At 32.2% G+C, this 21,063-nt stretch overlaps 1 protein-coding gene across 3 annotated transcripts in view; it reads right to left on the bottom strand.

Moving 5' to 3' along the window:
• Positions 1–21,063, bottom strand: part of pug (pug C-1-tetrahydrofolate synthase, cytoplasmic) — a 136,561-nt gene that overhangs the window by 97,525 nt on the left and 17,973 nt on the right. For 2 of the 3 annotated variants that reach the window (XM_085813017.1, XM_085813018.1), the window contains exons 5-8: positions 17,138–17,205; positions 13,679–13,770; positions 13,432–13,565; positions 12,242–12,347 (exon numbers count right to left, since the gene is read on the bottom strand). In XM_085813017.1, the coding sequence (XP_085669143.1) occupies positions 12,242–12,347; positions 13,432–13,565; positions 13,679–13,770; positions 17,138–17,205 (400 nt within the window). Of the gene's footprint in view, positions 1–12,241; positions 12,348–13,431; positions 13,566–13,678; positions 13,771–15,758; positions 16,523–17,137; positions 17,206–21,063 lie in introns of those variants that run through there. The other variant, XM_085813019.1, reaches the window with a different exon arrangement.

The raw sequence follows: 21,063 nt of genomic DNA, 5'->3' as shown, positions 1-21,063 counted from the left end.
CTCTTAATCCCACTCCGTACGACAATAACCATATTGAACGGGTCAACCAGGTGGTCAATAACTTCCTTAATACCCCTGCTCCGTACAACTTCACTTTCCTGACTACCCCAACAATCGTTGCCAACACCATCAGCGCCTTACAAACGAAGAAAGCCCCAGGGCACGATGGCATCTCGACCAAAGCACTGAAGCATCTTCCGATCAACGCTCTTACCTGCCTAACAAAGATAATCAACAACATTATCAAATTCGCTCATTTTCCTAAATCATGGAAGCAAGCTATAATAATTGTTTTTGCTAAACCTCAACAAAATCCAACTCTCCCACATAACTATCGCCCTATCAGTTTACTTAGCCACCTATCTAAAGTTACTGAGAAAATCCTACTTTTCCACATCCAAAAAATTCACCCTTCCATGAATTTTCTCCCAGAAGAACAATTTGGTTTTCGTAATCGTCATAGCACTTGCCACCAACTTCTTAGATTTATAAACATTATTACTGAAGGCTACAACTGCAAGCTTCTGACCGGTGCTATATTTTTCGATATCGCGAAAGCTTTTGACAGAGTATGGCATCGAAGCCTTATTTACAAATTAATCACTCTCAATTTTCCAGATCATTTTATTCGCTTAATAGCCTCTTTTCTCAGCAACAGACCATTCAGAATCAAAATCGGTACTGCTTACTCTACCACCAGAGTAATCAATGCTGGTGTCCTACAGGGGTCCGCACTTTCGCCGTACCTTTTTACTATTTATACATAAGACATCCCTAAAGACCCTTCTGTTCATCTTGCACTCTTTGCCGATGACACCGCCATACTTACTAAAGCCTGCACAGTTATCGCCGTAAGAAACCAACTTCAAAGCTATCTCATAAAACTGGAAAAATGGCTGACCCTTTGGAGGATTAAAATTAACACTGATAACACTAAGGCAATAATTTTCCGTAAAGGAAACATGAAATACTATCCTCCACCCCCTGAAATATTTGACGAAGAAATAGACTGGATTAATGAAACCAAATACCTTGGAGTCACCCTTGACTAAAAACTTACCTTCAGAACCCATTTCCGGTCCGTAGTACAAAAATTTAAAATTACCACAGCTACTATGCGACCTCTTCTTGGTAGAAAAAGCAACTTATCTACTACAAACAAATTAATTCTATATCGCTCCATACTGCGCCCAGCTCTTCTTTATGCAGCACCGATCTCGGGACATGCAGCTAAAACCAATATTAAACAATTACAAATTCTACAAAATAAAATTCTACGAGAAATTATCAATGCTCCTTGGTATATTCCCAACATCTATATTCACAGAGACCTTCGAATTGAACTTATTCAAGAGTATATTAAACGATTAGCGATCAACTTCTTTTATTCAGTACAAACCCACAGTAATAGCCTTATTAGCACTCTCAGACACTCCCCTCGTCCCAGAGAAAAACATCGTTACCCTTGTGACATCCTTCCCACATAAGAATCACAACCTTAATTGACTCATTCACGCAAAACTGACTCTGCGGTTTTACTACCAGCGGCTACATCTTATAACGACACTGAACTTGACACCCCCCCCCCTTTTTCGCCGCCGCTAGTGCGGACCCAGGGCTAAAGAAAGAGCCCTGGTGAGGACCTCACTCTCTTTCATCCGCCTCCCACACTCCTTTCACCCTCTCTTTCTCCCCCCCCCACCCGATCTTTATCAGAAGTCGAGTAAAAAGATGTTTCTACATCTTGACACTCGAGAATAAAATACGATGTGCGTGCGTGCGGAAATGAATAGCGTGTATGCGCCTTTGACTCCCTAGCCAATGTTCGATGTGCTATATTTTCAGTGTATCTGGCATCCATGTATCGAATCACGAATCTGGCAACGCGTTATTGTTTACGGGCCCGCCAACTGAATAGTTTCGATTTCGGGTTAGTGTACTTTCCCCGGATAGGTAAGACCTTTCAATATTCGTTTGTTTTTTGTTATACTATGGATCAAACTCAGTTTCAAGAATTTGTGCATACTTTCCAAGCACAGCAACTACAATTTTTCGAATAATTTCTCCTAACTCAAACTTCTAATGGCACTGAGTGGAGCTCAATGCCATTAGTGGTGCTCAGTGCCAAAGTAGTGTTCAACCGTCCATAAATCCAATTTTACTTCAATCATTTGAAAATTTCGATTCTAAAAAAAGAGTCATTTAAATATAAAAGATTTGAAAATTTTCTTGATATAAAAGCAACTAAAACAAAGAATCTTGTGCCCAGATGCTTCTTAACGCTTTAAGGACCATTGTTCCCAAATGGGAACATCATATTTAAAAATTGCCGAAATTTTAAATTTATTAATTGAACTTAACTAATGTTTTAACACATCAAATGATTTTTTGAAATAAAATTGGAGTGCTGATCTTACTTTGTTTATTCACAAAATATGCAAAAAAATATTTTCGGCTATAATAGATGTGTTATGTCGTGTAATTTTTTTTAATTAGCAAGTAAAATTTAATTGTTTAGGAAAATTTTCCGTGAAAAAAAATACATATCTAAATCCAAAATGTGCATTTTCTAAAGTAATTAATAACTAATTAAATATTTTGTGCTGAAAAAATAATTTTTCTATCTTTAAACATATGCCTCAAATATTCATGGGAAGGACCATTGTTCCCATTTGGGAACATCCTATAAATCTATTAATTTTTTTTCCTTAAATGTAAGCACTATAATACTGTTTAATGAGCTAATTTCAAGCAATATATAGTGAAAACCTTTGTTTACACCTGTAAAGTGTTGATTGAATAAGTGCTTCTTATTTATGTTAGATTCTTTAGTTTCACCTAAAACATAAACATGTACATTAACTGCTGAATTACGAAAAGGATCGCCGCGTGATTTGAGAGATCCTATTTTTTTTTATAGCTTTTTTTCCCATGGCTTCTCCTGACGAAACTAGTATGTTGGGCGAAGATGACGCACATGCAAATGCGGAACCAACTTTTGATATGAGAACCGTGTTCTTAAGTAAATTGAATATATTACTGCAAGAAAAAGCAGATAATAAATAGCTGGATCCTCAGCAGAGACAAGTACTGTACTTTCATAGAGGACGTTAAAAAGGCTAAAGCAAAGCAGAAAAAAGAAAGTGTTGACTATCGTCGACTAAGAAAATATGATGTTATTGAGGTTGACGGAAAAGAAAAACTTATAGTGTCAGTAACAGAAGACAATAGCCTTATTTTGTACTATGTGCACACAGAAGAGTTATTCGACTTGCTACATGATACTCACTTGAAAATTGGACATGGAGGTCGCACATGGATGGAGAAGGAGCTGCAAACTAAGTACAAAAATGTCACCAAGGAAATCATTACATTGTATCTCCGCGTATGCAAACCGTGTCAGATTAAATTATCTAATCCTAAGAAAGGTCTAGTTTCTAAACCTTTGATATTTAAAAAATTTAACTCAAGATGTCAGGTAGATCTTATCGACATGCAAAGTAACCCAGATGGCGAATTCAAGTTTAAACTCAGTTACCTGGATCATTTAACAAAGTTCATATTAGTAGATAGAAAATGTTGGTTTGGGGCCAGAGGGAGCAGATGGGTGTAGCATACTGAGGCACTCCCAGACAACAGGGCTGTGAAGTGCTCACAGGGGAGGGGGAGGAAATTTACCGAGGAGTTCGTGAGGTTGCTATGTCACCAACTACGGATGCGCTGCATCCTGTTCGTGACGTCATCACGCATTGTCAGCTCGGATTATCTTGCTATTGCTACGTCAGCCATATGTTTTATCCTGTTTGTGTTGCAATCCGGTTTCATGTTGGCGCTTATCTATTAACCCAAATCCGCCACGTGGTTGCAGATTGTTAGAATTTCTAGAACATTCTAGTTAGTTCAGCAACGACCACTAGAGGGCAGTAGTCTTATCCATAGCGCTTTCTGACTGGTTATCGTGGATCCTGACCGAGGCCTATAGAGAGACGCTGGACCCTGTTTTTCATCATTTCTGCTCTTTCTGTTTGAACCAAGACGATTGTACTTCGAGGCAGTCAGTCTTACCATACTCACTATGATTGAAAAATTTGACGATCAGTTAATACTGTACTATTTTAATGATTTTCACGACAAAGAAAAAGCAGATTCCATATTTACGGAATTGTGCACTTATCCATTCCAGCCTTTAAACCTGAATATTTATGGACGGCAATACGTTCCAGCTTGACTTTGCTGCGCCTTCGGGGATGATGATGGACTCACCTACAGTTTTTCGGGAACGTCGGTCACCGCCCAGCCCTGGACTCCTACGTTGCAGCAAATTAAAAATGAAGTTGAAGCACTTACCCTTGAAAAATATAATTACGTTCTGCTCAACAAATACACTGACGGAGAAGCCAAGATCTCCGCGCACAGAGACGCTGAAAGCGCGCTAGATCCTTCGCGCAGCATTCCCACACTGAGTTACGGTTCGAAGTGAGAGATGCATTTTATGAGGGAGAATTATATGACTCGCATTCTGAGTCTGGAACACGGATCACTTTTAGTTATAAAAACCCCTACGAACATAGTCTGGAAACACAGTATTCCAACCCAACACGAAGTGAAGATTACTCGAATTAGTCTGACGTTCAGAAAAATTTTACTTCCGCAAGGGAAGCGTTCATGTGTTGAAATGGACTTTAATCATTACAGTGGTATAATTAATTCCGTAACCCCAAAACCGTGTATGAATAAAAAGATTTTTCCACGCAAGAAAGCACGTTTAGAAGACGAGATACGTCAGGACGACTGGCTGAGTTGACATGCAAATTCATGTTTATCATAAAAAATGTTTCGCTGTGCTTCAAATGATGAAACTTTCCTGAAACTTGATTCTTTGCCAAAGAATATGTTTCATCTCGGAGGGGATATTTTTGTGACTGTATTGTGTTTCATAGGTTTGACTTTGACTCGTGTTCACGTGTGGAAATATGTGACTGATGAGAATGATCTGTTACATCCTACCAAAGATGGAGTTTCGCTGTCTCCATTAGTATGGAAAGAATTCTGCAATCATGCAAATACATTTGCTTTCTTTGAAGACTCTGACAGTGTTTCGATTGTAAAGAAAGATGTATGTGTTTCAAAACAAAATGTCAAAGGTGAAATAATTATATCACTATAAAGATTGTTTCAAAAAAAGATTTTAGACTGGAATTCGTACCGGAACATGTTCTGTTGAGAAAAGAACATTTACTTAAAACTTGACGAAGCGAAATATGTGCCGTCATGAAAGAAACTCTTATTTCTAAAACTCTTAACTATTTCGTGAGAAAGCAGTTAGTTGCTAATATACATTTTGAACGTGAATATGCTGGTGATCCTTACTGTCCAAATGGATTTCGTGAATTGCAGGACTCTGTGTGTAAGTGTATTGAAAAATTTACTTCTAACAAATTTACAGAACCTTTTGTATGTTTCGGTTGCCAAGTAGGTTATAACAATCAGCTAGGACATGAATGCTTATCAACAAGCCATGCCCAAAAGTGTGAAAATTATTTTGACCAAACTTTGTTTACAGTTAATTGGACTGACATTGCAAAGGACTTTATTCTTCAAAATAAAAGCAATATAAATTTTAGTAACCTAATTATTACTGATGACCTTTTTGATGTTAATGTAAATCATCTACTGACTAATGTTCAAAGTTTGTATGTAGGTGAAGAAATTGATTTTAAATTTTTTGAATAGTACTTTTTGAAAAGAAATAAATATTTTAAAATTTTTATATTTGTTTATATTTTCTTTTGCGTCAAGAAATTTTTTCTTTTTTATCCTACTCAGGTTTTGTAATGACGTACTACAAGATCTTACATTTCATCGAAAATTACACAAAAGTTAATTGCTCCTAATGAATGGGATTTTCTCAGCTTGTATATTGGGTATTGGACATTCTATTGCATTTTCTCCCAATAGTGCATGGGACTAATAATATATAGCATAATTATTGAAATTTTTGAAAATTCTAAGTGAAAGTTAATGTAAAATTAGGTTGAATCCGTATTAAGTGTATCTAAAGGGCTGATTGTACTACGAAATAATGTATGATTTTTGTGTGTATACTCATAAAGGGAGCTTCAGTTTTTCCCACTCATAGTAAATCTGAAGCCGATAAGAATCTGTTAAGACTCATTCTTTAGGTAAAAATAGTTGCTTTCTAATGCAAATTTCTCTAAAACTCGTTGGAAATTTTGTTTAAATAACTTAAATTTGGTAAAATTTCCATCCTCATTTGAGTAAAATAGCAAATATTCTACAGTAGAACATGCATACTTCATATTTAGTTCCTAATATTATGTTAATAAAATAGTTCTAAGATGGGTATTATCTACTAAAGCAGTATGTAATGTAGAAAAATTTGAATGTATTAGATAGTCTTTGAAGTTTTCGTAAATCCTGCATAACAGGAAATACTGACATGAATTTCCAAATAATAATACAACTTAACTTCAATATATTCAATTTAACTGAAACAGCATTCTTAAACTTAATATGCATTTCAAACTGATATTACTTTACTTAGAGTTCTTACAGCTCTTTGAGTACATCTGCTATTTAATTTTTCACAGATATGAGAAACATTTTTGCATAAATACCATACAAAACATATAATATTGACATGAACTCCATATCACGGTCCAACATCGGTAACTTAAATGTACCTTTAGTATGAATTAATTTTAAAAAGAAAAATTCACATGTGAGTATTCAAACAGAATGCTTCACAAATTTAAATATTAAGCAAAAATTCAAGAGAATACCTATATATCTAGAGATATTATTTACACTAGTTAGTAATGTAATTTATTAGAACAGCCGCAGACATATAGGAGAGGTATGCGATATCCATGAAAAAACTTGTGAGGCGATATTGGTTGTTTTGCGATTTGGCCGGCCAATTCGGGAACTGGCCGAATTCGGGCTTTGGCCATAACACATATATTTAGATACTTTTGGTGCTGCCAATTGGAAACCAAAATGGGAGGTACACATCTACATGTTATAGCAGTCGTATATACAAAATTTTAACGTTCAGTTTTATAAGGAACTTTTTTTGAGGAAAAAGAGTCTTACTTTGTCCTTACGTACAGATGTCACACAAAAACATCGTTAAATTGCATTTGATAGCGGCCAAAATGGATATTTTCATCAAAATATGATACCCGAAATTTTTTGCGAATACAATACTTCCTTTTTACTTCGTACAAGGAAGTAAAAATAACTGTGGTTGCCTTCTTCCTTGACAATGAGGAAACATTTGACAAGGCATGGCACAAAATCTACTGCTGAAATTAATTAAACAGAATTATTTGCCTGAACTGATCTTCTTTATCAGGAATTCTTGACAGGTAACAGAGTCGGCTTCTGAGCCGGTACATTTAGAATTTATGAACACATTTTTTTAGGCTCAGAAGATTGTATCATGCACCAAAACTCTTCCTGGCAGTCCTGAACAGATAGATAGTTTTTATGAAAAATGGAAACTCTTTCTCAGCTATTAAATGTATTTAACGCATGTGCACTCCACAATTTACTCTACTACTTTTGTCAATTTATGTTAATGATATCGCTAATATAGAGAAAATACTAGCACGGTACGGTGACACTAAGGTATAGTCCGTTTGCCTCTGATTTACAGTAAAAACAATTACAGCATTCTTTATATCAAATTGTTCATTGGTTAAAGGGCAGGAAATTAAAAATCAATGCAGAAAGAGTTCAGCTTTCACTTTTAGAAGCCACTGGGGTCAAGAGATACGATAATATACATACAAATTCATACTGCTATAATTCCACAAAGTCTGGTCATAATGATTATATTTACTAACGTAAAACTTACTTTTAAAATTCACATCGTTTATGTTAGAGACACAGATCACAAGGCCCTTAAGGATATCTACAAAATAATCTGACATATCTCAAAGTTAAAAGTTCAAATGAAAAAAATTTTTACATGATTCTTTAATTAAATCGACAACACTCTCTCATCTGGACCGCTGTGACAAAGAAAAACAGAAAATGATTCAGAGGCTTCAGAATACAGGCTCTGAGAAGTATTTCATACTCACCTTGGTTCTTTAAATACTACTTTTGCTGATCAATGGCATTCATAATGCCTTGCTTATTGCATTCTCCAAATTCTCTATGACCTGTGAAATTAGGACTCAGTATGGATACAGTCAAAAATCGTTAATTCGGACCTCAAAGCTACAAACTTTCTGCACATGCGTCGCACTGACGCATGTGCATAAGATCTTTACAACTGCGCATATGCATGTGCACAAGTGCATAATACGTTTACGTATGCGCGTTTAATGTATAACGGACAGTATAAGCTAAGCTAAAATTATCTAATTATCTATTTCAGTTAATGTTGCAGATTGCGTTGTTCCTTAATCTTTGAATTGGATCCAGCTTATTATTTTTTGCAGACTGTTAGAGCAATTTTATAAAAGTAAGCTTGAACTTTCGATTATGTCAAATAGAATTTCTGATGCTGGAGCTCCCAAAGGATCAACAAAGCGAAAGTACGTTTCGATGTCCATCAAACAAAAAGTGGAATTGCTGCAAAAATGGATAAAGGCATGAAGAAAGTGACAGAGAGGTTAGTGAAAACGAAAAAATTTGGATTGACAAGTTAGTCGGTATTCTCGGCACAGCAATTACAGGACTTGAACAGCGGAACTTTGTAACTGAACAGGAAATTATGTCTGTTTATATAGAATTAAAGAGAAAGTATTAGCACATAAAACAAAGCAACTTAAACAACTTACATTGAAAGAAATGTTTAATAAAGTAAACAAATAAATATTAAACTTTTTCTTTTTGTAAATTTTGATACCCTTTAGATCATAATTGTTCTTTATTTCATAAATTAGTTTCATATTTTTAATTTTGTAATTTCTGCATGCCATCTTATCAGATTTAAACTGATGATCTATAATTCGGAAAAATCAATAATCCGGAATCGCCGAAGTCCGGATTAACGACTTTTGACTGTATTAGGTGATTACAATGCTGACTAACCTTATAAACTACTAAAGGTCAGTTTCACAATAAAAGAGGTGAGTGATGTATGCTGTTGGTGATAGTGTTTTTACATACTAACACCTTCAATAGTGCCCCCATTAGATTATAACAATGCCACAACAGAAATGTTCATGTTGACTAGGCTATAATTTATGCTATATTCAAAATCAGTACATGATATCATTAAACTCTAATGTCACTAGTATGGTTAGAAGATGATTTTTTTCTATTATATTCTGACATAAATATTTAATGCGTAAATCCTTTTTACTTACATATGACTGGAAATAATTTATGGAAATAAATTACTGGGAGAAAATAAAATAAAATGTCATCTGTTGCTTCAGTTTCATATTTCAAACAGTAAACTAAATATTTTGAGAAGGGGAGAGATTTTACAAAGAAAAGACATAACAATTTTCCCATTGACACATTTATATTAAATTATATAATGCATTTTGAATATTAAAATTTCTTTAAAATTTTAAAAAGTTTAAATAAGTTTAGATAAAAGTTAGATAGTTTAAGTTTAGATAAAAACTGAAATTTAATATTTTAAAGTACATTTTTTAATATTCTTTTTTAATTTTAAAAAATACTTCAGATAAAAACAAAGAATGAACTTTCCCACTATTTTATGGCTAACCATTTATTATACAGCTAGCACATACAATAGTTTTAAAAAAAAATATGCCTCTCCCTCCAAATTTATTTTATATGTTATTGGCTATCAATAAACTTTAAAAAAAAGTAAACACTGTTCTTTGAATATATTTGAAAGCTAAACAATCACATCTAACTCCCCCAAACTGTGCCATATTTAGTCTATTTTTTGCTCTCACATATTTTCCTCCTAATTTTATTGCATAAGGTTCTGAAAAATTTTTAAAGTATTTTAAATTTTCTCTTTCCTTAAGGCATTCAGAAAGCGAGCTACCCCAAATTTTAAAATGGATTCATCCAAATAGTGGTTGTTTTCGTCTTACTAATTGATTTTCTCATGAATATTGAGCGCATAGGTTCTGACTGATGAGCTAAGAGCTCTAAGGAAAATGGGATATCTAATGTTCTTAATGGTTCTGAAGATAATTGTATGTGGGAAGGCAGACTGAATGATGATGAAGATGATAGCAATGGCTTGACAACCTATAGTAGACAAAACAAGCAGCAGTTAGAGCAGTGTTAAATGAATTGTAGTCTAGACAATAGCAGTGGATAAGAGTGGGTGAGATTCAAGAGAGAAGTAAAAATAAGTTAACATATCTTTCACTATATCCTTATCATGACCACATTTTTTGGAAATTAAATTATCCACATAATTTTTCCTTCTTAATTTTGAGACAATAAAATTAGCAAAAAAATGGGGGCAGGGAATATACAAGCAAATATGGTATTCAAAAGTCCAGGGATAAAAAGTTAAAAATAAAGGAAAATAGTAATAATATAAATGTCAGTCAGGGTTTATAATGAAAAGCTGGAAGACAAGTACAAAATCACATAATTTGAAATATTGAATACTCTCATTCTTTCAGATAATGGAAAGATGGCAGCGAAAAATAGCTTGCTGGCTTCAGAGTTAAATTTGCACAGTTTCAGTGCAGCCAGAACTGTGATAGATTGCTAAACCTTGCTTTTGTTTTCAGCTCTCAAAGCCTTTAGTTTAACTTACATTAAGGTATTTGTTAACAAAGAACAATAGAATTTATGAGTCTATAGCACTGATGAACAATTGATAGTGTTTCATACTTAACAAAATCTTATTAGAAGCTAACAGTTACCTAATAATTATTATACACATTTTGCAATACTCTCTTCAATAATGCAGCATTTATTTATTTTAGCAAAGTTTATTTTAACTCATTCGCTTATTTTGCACTAATATATCTTCAGTTTCCTAAGCTCCTACCTATATGGCCCAATGCAGAAGCATGAAAAAACATAAACCAATTTCGATTATGTATTTTATTGCTTTAAATCATGTTGTGATTGAACATTATATCATTGTAAAGAATGTAGGAGGTCATAAAAGCATAATAAAATGAGAAAATTCAATATAAAATATATGGGTTCTGGTCAAAATTAAAAATAGCTGAAATAGAGAGTAATAAAAAAGTGGGCCTTTTTTATATTGCTGTAATTATATTTCAATACGAATCAGTATATAATGATTAAAATTAATCAGTATTAAATGATTATTTTAACTGAAAATAAAAATAAAATTAGAATATGGCAAAAAATTTCATAACGCATTATATCATATTTGTTTTGTAACAGCTTTTCCCTATTTGCTGCAATGTTCCATAGGCATCTTGGTAATCATGTAATATGCCATCTAGCACTTTTAGTTTAGTTATATTTTAGATGGTGGCACAAAAATTGATTATTGTTTTAATCATTTCTTTTTCTTCTCACTTTATCAGATGTTAAAATTAAAAAAAACTTTAATAGCACCATATCCATAATGAATAACTAATTAAAAGTTTCATACAACATGTTTACCAACATCTTAGTACCAAAATATTTCCTGATTTTCAATACGCAGAAGCACTCCTTCTACAGCGACATTTGAATCATGTGTATCAAATAGCTATGCTCTTAAAGTAATGGAAAGTTTCAGTGAATTTCAAGATTAATATAACACAGTTACAAGTCATTTTTTAATCTCACTTAATCACATTTAATAAAAGTGGACTCTCAATTATAAAAATTATAAAATTATTAAAAACTTGATATTAGAATACCATTAATTTTGGAAAAATCTTCTATGCATTATAAAATGCCCACTGAGATAGATGAGAACCATATCCTCTCATTTAGATCTTTTTTACAATATATAACAATCTAAGGCAAAATTTTGCTCAATTTATAATTCAGGTTTCTGAATTTCTTCAACATTTATCAATTACGAAACCATTTTCTGTTTTTAATTACATAATTATAATATGCAAATTTTTCCACATCTGTGTGGGCCAGTACAAGCATTCATTACGACAAGACAATATTGATTATATTGATTATGCATTTTTTGCTTTGAACACATGATTATTTAAACAAGCATCAAGTTGATGCACGGAAAAAAAAAATCTTTCTTTATATTAAACGAACATTAAAGTTAAAAAGCAATCTTACAACAATAAGGTGTCAATTTAAGTATGTTGAGTAAGTTTACCTCCAGAAGCAGCAACACAATTAATAATAATGGCTCCAGATTTAACATACTTCCAAAGATCATTTGTAGATTTAGAAGTAACAATTGTAACATCAGAATCTTTTACCTGTGAATATAAAACAGACAAAATTTAACAATGAAGAAAATTAAAAATTCATATATACAGACACAAAATAAAAGGAAAAAAAAAATAAATATACAACTAAAAAGCATGAAATATGCAGTTACCATATCATTTCTTGAAAGCATAGTTGTTTAAATCATTGAAATTTTAGCAATGGTCATTTTAATATAGGTCTTATTTATCATTTATAGTTTATGGTTCTTAAATTTCTAAAGCAAAAATAATTGTAAATAATACAATTATAATTAAAAATAATTGTAAATTGTAAAAGCAAAAATAATTGTAAATTGAACATCATTTTTCATTAAATTAATGAAAATAATAGATAATATAACTTTCAGTATAACTAATCGAAAAAATAAATAAATTTATTCATATTTCTTATTAATTATAGTATTTTCCCTTACTACAGTTATTTTAATTCTGCTTTTCAGATTAATAATGAATTTGATAAGAGTCATGATTTTAAAAAAAGTTTAACTTAATTTTTTTATTTTTATTTTTTTAAAAAATTTTTTAAATTTTTATTTATTTATTTATTTATGTATTTATTTTTTACATTTTAAGTTAGCAAACAACATGTTGAAATTTTGAAGCAACTGCAAATTTAATGTTCTCTTCAAATCTATGCAATGTAGTATGACAAAAACTACTTAGAGAACAGACTGACAGTTCATTAAGAGTCACAAATACTAAAGATATAGATTTCTTCCACAGAGATAAACTAGTTTCAGAGTTTCTACTAGAGAGTCTACAGAGATAAACTTATACTCTTAATTAAAGGCTTCAGAAGAACATCAGCATAAGTTATAGTTGTAATATTTTGGATAAAGTTTGCATACTTTTTAGCCAGTGATATACTTAAGATTTGGAAAATTTTTAAAGTTAATATTTCTAAAGTTAATTCTGACTTCAAAAAACGCTAAAAACAATACATATTTAGGTGAAACAAAGCATTAAATGGCTCTCATTTCATTAAAAAAAAATTCATGAGATAGGCAAGGGTTGATTACTTCAGTAAGTGCTAAAAATGTGCTTCAGTAATGCTAAAAATAAAATTACTTACTCCTGCTGGAACCTTCTCATGAGCTGTTCTGCATACTGAAACAACAGCATTTCGGCTTAGTAATATCTCTGATATAGGAAGAACAATTCTTTCCTTTCCAAGAACAAAAACATTTGCATTTTCTAAAGGTAATTCTAAAGTAAATAAATAAATAATAAAAAATGAAAGTTTATTCAATACAAATATGTAACATTTTTAAGAACACAGCTTTTGAAAAAAAGATACAACAATAAGCTAATGTCATTACCAGTATTTTTAATTAATGCTATAACAGCAGAAGCAGCACAAGAAGAAAATGACTCAACTTCAATTAAATTTTCATTATGCTTTTGTTTCATTCTGAAATTTAAAATATGAATCTTTATTTATTAACATGTTTTTTAAATACAATATTTTTCTGCAATATACAAAACAATATATACATATGTGCCTTGAAATTCCAGCTATACTTCTATAAAATAATAAATTTTCAAAAAAAATTTTAATAAATTTTAAGAGAACATACGATAATACATGAAGTAATACTGAAATGAAATTAATAATATTTACAGCTACCACTAAACATGATTTAAGTAAAGTGTCATTTTCGGTGATCGCTTGTAAACAAAATCTATTTTGTTGTTCAATAATTAGAAAGGCTTGCAATACAAAAATTTAGATTATATTTTATTACATACTGTTGCGTTCTACAGGTTCGTGAAGGAGTGATTGATGACAACCTTTGATGAAGAATCAAAACACAATTTATTCATCAGTATTACATAGGAGAGTTAAAAAGACATGTTTACAGCCGTTGGAAAACTGCGATAAACAAGCTGAAGCAATCAGGAATGATGCAACCATATTTAAAATATATCCCATTGAGAAAGCATTAAAAGCTGCCTTTTTAAAAAACACTAATATTCATATTTTAGCTTTAATTTTGATCAAGTGAATATCTTACAACAGTAAAATCTTGATTTTTTTAGACTATTACAGACATTCAGAAAATTAACTCAAAACTGCCAATATAATTTCTAACAATACTATTTGTATGGCAAGTACTATAGATTACTTATCATTATCATTATCCATCTTGCACCAAGTTGCTGTATTAAATCTTAAATCTTACTCATCATGTCTTCAAGTCCTAATATTCTCTAATCTCTCTAGTTTGTTGTCCAAATGGATCTCTGCATAATAGTAATCTATCATAAAATGCCAGTAGATCATTTCCTTTGTTTGTCAAGACAGAAACATTCACAAGAGTGTCACTACATAAAGGTACTTTTACCTTTACACCGGGAAACCATTCTGCAAGTAGGACTTTTTATGGTATTAATCAGAAAAGCAAGCTAAGAGCTGTAACAGCTTTACATATTATTAAAATCTTGTAGTTTAAATAATTTAAATAGATGAACATTAAGGTATTTGTGAATGGCAATATTTGAAACCAGACTCGAGTGCCTCGTGCGACTCTCGCACGAAGAATGTAATTTATTTTTAAATGTTAGAATATGTTTTCTCTTCTTGTTTGTATGTCGCCATATTTTGAGTGTTAAATAAAAGATTGCTGTGTTCCATCATTGGAGTTGCTTCATTTCGCCAAAGAAGTATTACAGAGCTTATTTGTATAGTGATACTTTAATATAAAGATACTGTTGCATTTACGATGTGGCATCATTTTTTCAAATTAAATACTGATTTTCATAAGCGTATGGGTAATTTTATGCTGAACCATTCTTGCAAAGATCTTGGTGAACAATAACCAATGTTAAGCAAGCTAATTTTAAGCTGCAGCAACTTTATCAGTAAGATATATTGATAATGGTGCCATACTGATTATTTTTATGATGAAGCGTCAGTATGAAGGTTCAACTTATTTTCTCTCATCTTCTAGAATTATCATCAACTCAGTTTCAATCTACCTCTTTATTTCAGGTTACTTATAAGTTACTTTCAATTAATAAAGGGAGGAGAATTTTATTTAATACTTCACATTTTAAATGCGTTACTAAACATGTAAACTGCTGGCAGGGCCGATCCTAGTGGAAGACAAGATGGTGCACAGCACATGGGCGGCCAAATTTAAGGGCAGTGAAATGATTACCAAACATATAATATTTCTGTAAAAAAGGGTGGCCAGTTTTAATTTGCATGTGATTAGCAAATTAGCATTCCAGTGTGCACACATAAAGCAGTTATGAGTAATGCCATCTACCATCATGTTTAAATAGGAAGACTGCCCAGCAGATTTCACATATGAATATATATATCACATATGAATGCTCATGGTCTATAAAAAGGGCATGCTGTGCCTCGTGTAAGCATGAGAAACTCCAACCAACCTGTGTTAGAATTTGACTGCAGAATCACGGCTTACTGAGACTGTAGTTTATCATTCTGCCACACTGCAACTTGTGTTGTTCAGGATCCCATAACTGTCAGGCAAATATGGAATCAGTGGGTCCAGGAGGGCTATACTGAATGCCATGCAGGATCTCAGCAGCCCCTAGTCCTCAATGCCTGAGATGACAGACATGTTGTCCTCTTGGCCGTGTGGGATTATGCAGCCATGTCAGATATCCTGAATTAGGAACTTGATTTGGGTGCATGATGACAAGTGTCCCATGAACAGTGAGATGACGTCTGCAGCGCCACAGACTAAACTAGCGACCACTGTTGAGATTTCTCTTAATGCTGCAGCAGAGACAAGCATGTCTACAGTGGTACAACACATGAGGCCACTGGACACAGAAGTGGCACCAAGTCGTTTTTTCAAATTGATCCCAGTTCAGCAAATATGTACCATCACAATGGATGTATCCATGTGTGAAGACACTAAAGAAAATGAATGCTGATAACTTGCTTTCATTATCATCATACAGGCCCTACATCTGGTATACTCATATAAGGTGTCATTGGGTACACATCCTGTTCAATCTTGTTTCCATAGGCAGAAATGTGGACTGACACTATTACATTTCTGATGTGTTAAGGCTTATGGTTGTGTTCTATCTTCAAGGCCTGCATTATGCTGTCTTTCAACAAGATAATGTTTATCCACATATTGCACGTGCTGTCTTGACCTTTCTTGATACAGAGGGTATTAAACTGTTATCCATGCCCAGCCAGACTACAGCCATTGTTGTTGCCAAAGGTGGCAGTTGTCTGCTGCATACCATGCATTTACATAGATTCAAATTAGATTTGTGTTAAATGAATGAAATATACCCCACAACATCTCTACAATGGGTTTTCATAAGAATATAAGTGCATAATTCAGTACTCATTTAAAAGAAGTTTTATGAATAATAAAGGAGAAAAAAGAATATTTAATAACTCAGTTGAAATAATCTTAGCTTTATTATCAGAAAATTGATAATTTCTAGAATTAGGCAAGAGTACATGCATATCTAAGAAAAGTTAGAATGGAAACAAAAATGATTTAAAAATAATGGTTTTTCAAATATTAAATAAATATATGGGTTATATTATTTAAAAACTAATACTATTATCTTTGCATTCTTCTGAATTTATCCAGTAGGATATTAATAAAACATGCACAGTGAACACTTACATTAACAGATAAAATAGCCATTAAAATTCCACAAATATTCTATATATTTATACAGATTAAGGACTTACGTCTGAATTTTCTGTATTATTTGAAGTTTAAAATTTACATAGATTCAAACTAGATTTGTATTAAATGAATGAAATATACCCTGCAACATCTTTACATGGTGAAATGGTATCTAGGATCTTAGCTGAAACTTCATACTCATCAGGTAACTAAAAAGTATTCAGAAATCTTGTTAATGCATTATATATAGTCAGAATATCCTAACAAGCAGGGCTGTGGAGTCGGAATCGGAGTCGAGCAGATTTTGGGGTAGAAGGAGTTGGAGTTAGAGTCACTAAAAACAGATTGACTTCAACTCCAGTTTTTGTTGGACAGTTTGAATTTGAAACGAAATTAAAATGAATTGAAAAAAATTAATGACAAGCTGAATTATTAATTTTATTTATGGACTATATACATTAATAAATAGTTATTTTCTATTTTATTGCCATATTAATAAATATAAGGGAAGAGGATGGATGTGATATTTGCCATTAGTCATTAAACTGATTCATTTAGTTTCAAATCTCACTGGTAAAAATTTAGGTAAGCAGCAATAGCAGCAAGAACTCCCTAAATTGATGCCATTCTTAGGAAGCGAGCAGGAAAAGGAACAATTATTGATCAAACAACGCGATAAGGAAGTACATATTTGATGATAAAGAGGTTTTTAACCCTAATGTTTCACTAACAGAAAGACTGTGGAGTTATCTTGCAGAATTGGAAACTCTTCTGTCTACACCATATATAGCCACAAAAAAGCTGCAATCTGAAGAATTGACAGGAGGCGAGAATAGAAGAACGGAATGTTTGTTGTTTCTGAAATGAAGGGTTTATTGCAGAAGGAATAATTTCTTCAATGAAGAAAAGAGAAACTAGTTTGCTAGAAAATGAGATCTTGTTGGGTTCAATATATGTAGATCCAAAACACCGAATTTTCTTGGATGATGAACAGATTAAAAAAACATAGAAAGCCATCTGTGAACTTTCACTAAGAATGAAATTATTCTCAGAACAATTGGAGAATTCGAATCTGAACAGTCAAACTGCAGACATTGGAATTCTCTATCATCCTTTTTCAAAGATGAATTAAATTTTGAGAAATATTTTTGGATAATATTGAAAAGGCTAAGACAAAGCGAATGAAAATAAAGAACCAAGAGCATTTAGATATAAAAATGAAACAATAAAAACAAGATTTCTACATGGCCTTTGAAGAACTAGAGAAATATGATTGCGCTTGTAAGATACCTGTTATAAATTGATAGTTTGCGCCGTTAGGTGGCACTCCGGACATCTTGTCTCTGTTGATATTCTGTAACTTAACTTTAGTTTGATGGAAGAACGAAGGTGTTATGCCTAATAATGATGAAGGCCTTTTCCTAATAATAATGCTTGTAAACCAATGTATTATATTGTAAATAAAATGTGTGTGTATCAATAACGAAGTGGATTATCTCTTACATCTGGAATTAATGCTCTCTGATGGTAACTGGAATTAGTTACTAAAACACCTCTTTTAGAACTTATAAAATCTATCCTGAAAAGTTAAAAGAAGTAAAGCCCTACTAAAGTTAAGCTACTAAAGAAGCTCTTCCTCCTACTAAAGTTAGTGCCCACAATATATGGCAATCTAAAACTTTTAGAATTATTAATAAATACTAGATAAAGGCGGACGTGGGCAGAACCGATTAACCGTAATAGTAGAGGGATAGTGCCCACGTCCTCCGTTACTACTACTACTACTAAAGTTAGTGTGGAAAGTTCTCAGCTCTGAAGTTTATCAAATCGGATGGCCCTCCAACAAAGAAGGTCTTGCCAAAGCTATACTGTTTCTTAGAAATAATTAATGCAGTTTTTCCATTTCATAATAAATCCTAATTAATATAAATAATTTGCTATGCCATCGATTTTTTTCTATAGCATCTATTACTTTTATATTAAAAAAAAAGCTGTAACCCATGTGTATATGTTTACACACACACACACACACACATATATATATATATAATAAAAGCACAAGGAAATAACGGAGCAGTGTAGATGCGTGATTAGATCCATATTGAAGAAGAATTTTGATTGCGTAGTATTTAAAGAACTTGGCAGTTGAGGCAGTTTTAAGTCTATTTTTATTTCCAATTGATATTTGTGGCCACAATCACTGGACACTCTAGTCATGCCTTTCCATAGAAGATTTACATTTTTGATGTTGTTGGGATAGAAAGCAAGCCAGCGAAATTACATCTTAGGACAGTAGAGAGCAAAAGCTGAAGTGCGTAGTTATGCAAGATGGAGGCACGCGAAGAGAAAAGTTTTGGTTTACAATTCGGTGATTGGTTGTCAAGAGGCATCTGGTATTAACGGTTACGTAAGATTGCATGATTAATTTGAATGACGCAATGCAGATAAGTTATTACGATTTTAGAATAGAGAGGAAGAATTAATTTTTATAGTTATATTATAATTCTGATTCATACATTTTTATCTTACATATATATATATATAAGGGAATCGGAGTCTTTAAAGTTCCAGGAGTTGGAGTCGGTCATTTTCCCTACCGACTCCACAGCCCTGCTAACAAGTAAAAAAAAAATAATAATAATAATTACAAATGAAACAGAACTAAAGAAATAAGAACATATTTTCTTATTTTAATAATTGATATCCAAGTTAAAAGAATTGCATAATGTTATTATTATTGTGTATTATACATTGTTCATGCATTCCTGTTGGTTCCAACTATGTGTAATTTATACCTATATTCAATATTAGAGCTTGGTTTGATACTGATATTATAACAAATGGCATACACATTGGCGAACATGTGTGATTTCAGACAAAATATGAACTCATAATTGTAGCACTATAATGTTGGTACATTTATGGTTGGTATATATATTAAAATATTATATATATATATTAATATATGGTATTTATAATGTTGGTATATTTATGGAGATGTTGGTATACTTACTTTAAAAGTTTATCATAAGCTTAAATTTAAGAAAAACTGGATTACTATTCTTACATAAAAGTTACAATCAACTCAAAGAACTCAACTCTCTCTCATTTGACATGACATTTGAAGACAACATACATAATACAAAAATTCTCTCTCTTTTTTTTAATATAATTCTGTGCATGAGAAATATTCATTCAATCTTAATATGAGATTCTAAATCACAAAAGAAAAAAAAAAGTAGGTAATTGTTTTAAAAGAACGAAATCATAAAAAGCAACATTTATGCAATTTATAGGCTCTTAAGCCACCTAAAACTATTTCTGATAGAGAGCGGTTATATATGATGCTACCGTAATTGCTTCATCAAAGAAGAAACTTAGACTTTAAATGCTTTGTAGATAACAAAACACATAATTTTACTTTTTTGAAAAATAATTTCTTAGAACATATTCCCCCCCCTTTTCACATTACTATGAGTGCAACAAACACCTCAAAATTCTATATACACTTATCACATTTTGAAAAAATGAACAATATAGCAAAGTAATGAGATATGAGCTAGCCAAGCAAAAGTTAGTAAAAAAAGTGACTGTGCAGTTCAGCAGGGACTATACATAAGATCGGAATCCTTTGTTTAAGTTTTGAATGGTGATTGGGCAAGAACTTATGGCAATGGTGATGAAATTAGTTTTTTAAGTGAGAAGTTCAGTTTAAAGTGAGGGGACGTAGCCAAATTCATGTTAGTAATTCTGAGTTTACAGAGTCTTACTCTTTGGAAATTCTTGAAGAGCTAAACGAATTATCACTATGTCTTGCTAATCAAACAGAAACATGAAAAGTGTGTAAAAGACCCTTTTATTAAGAACTCAAGTAGTAGAATAGAAGGCACTTCTTGTGCTTACAAAACCAGGCAGCATTTATGTTGTAACTCAAAAATTAAGGAATACAAATTAAAGCTAAGCTAAGTTAGCCAAAGGCTATGCAGAAATGTTATCATGCAAGTTAATGAAAATTATAATGTATAAAATAAAATGTTCTAAGTTCATAAAAATTTGTAGAAAAATAA

This window comes from Stegodyphus dumicola, chromosome 3, assembly GCF_044657685.1.
Source record: "Stegodyphus dumicola isolate Sdum_Otavi_A_Nest chromosome 3, ASM4465768v1".
Classification (NCBI taxonomy): domain Eukaryota; kingdom Metazoa; phylum Arthropoda; class Arachnida; order Araneae; family Eresidae; genus Stegodyphus; species Stegodyphus dumicola.
This window is presented reverse-complemented; position numbering and strand designations above follow the sequence as displayed.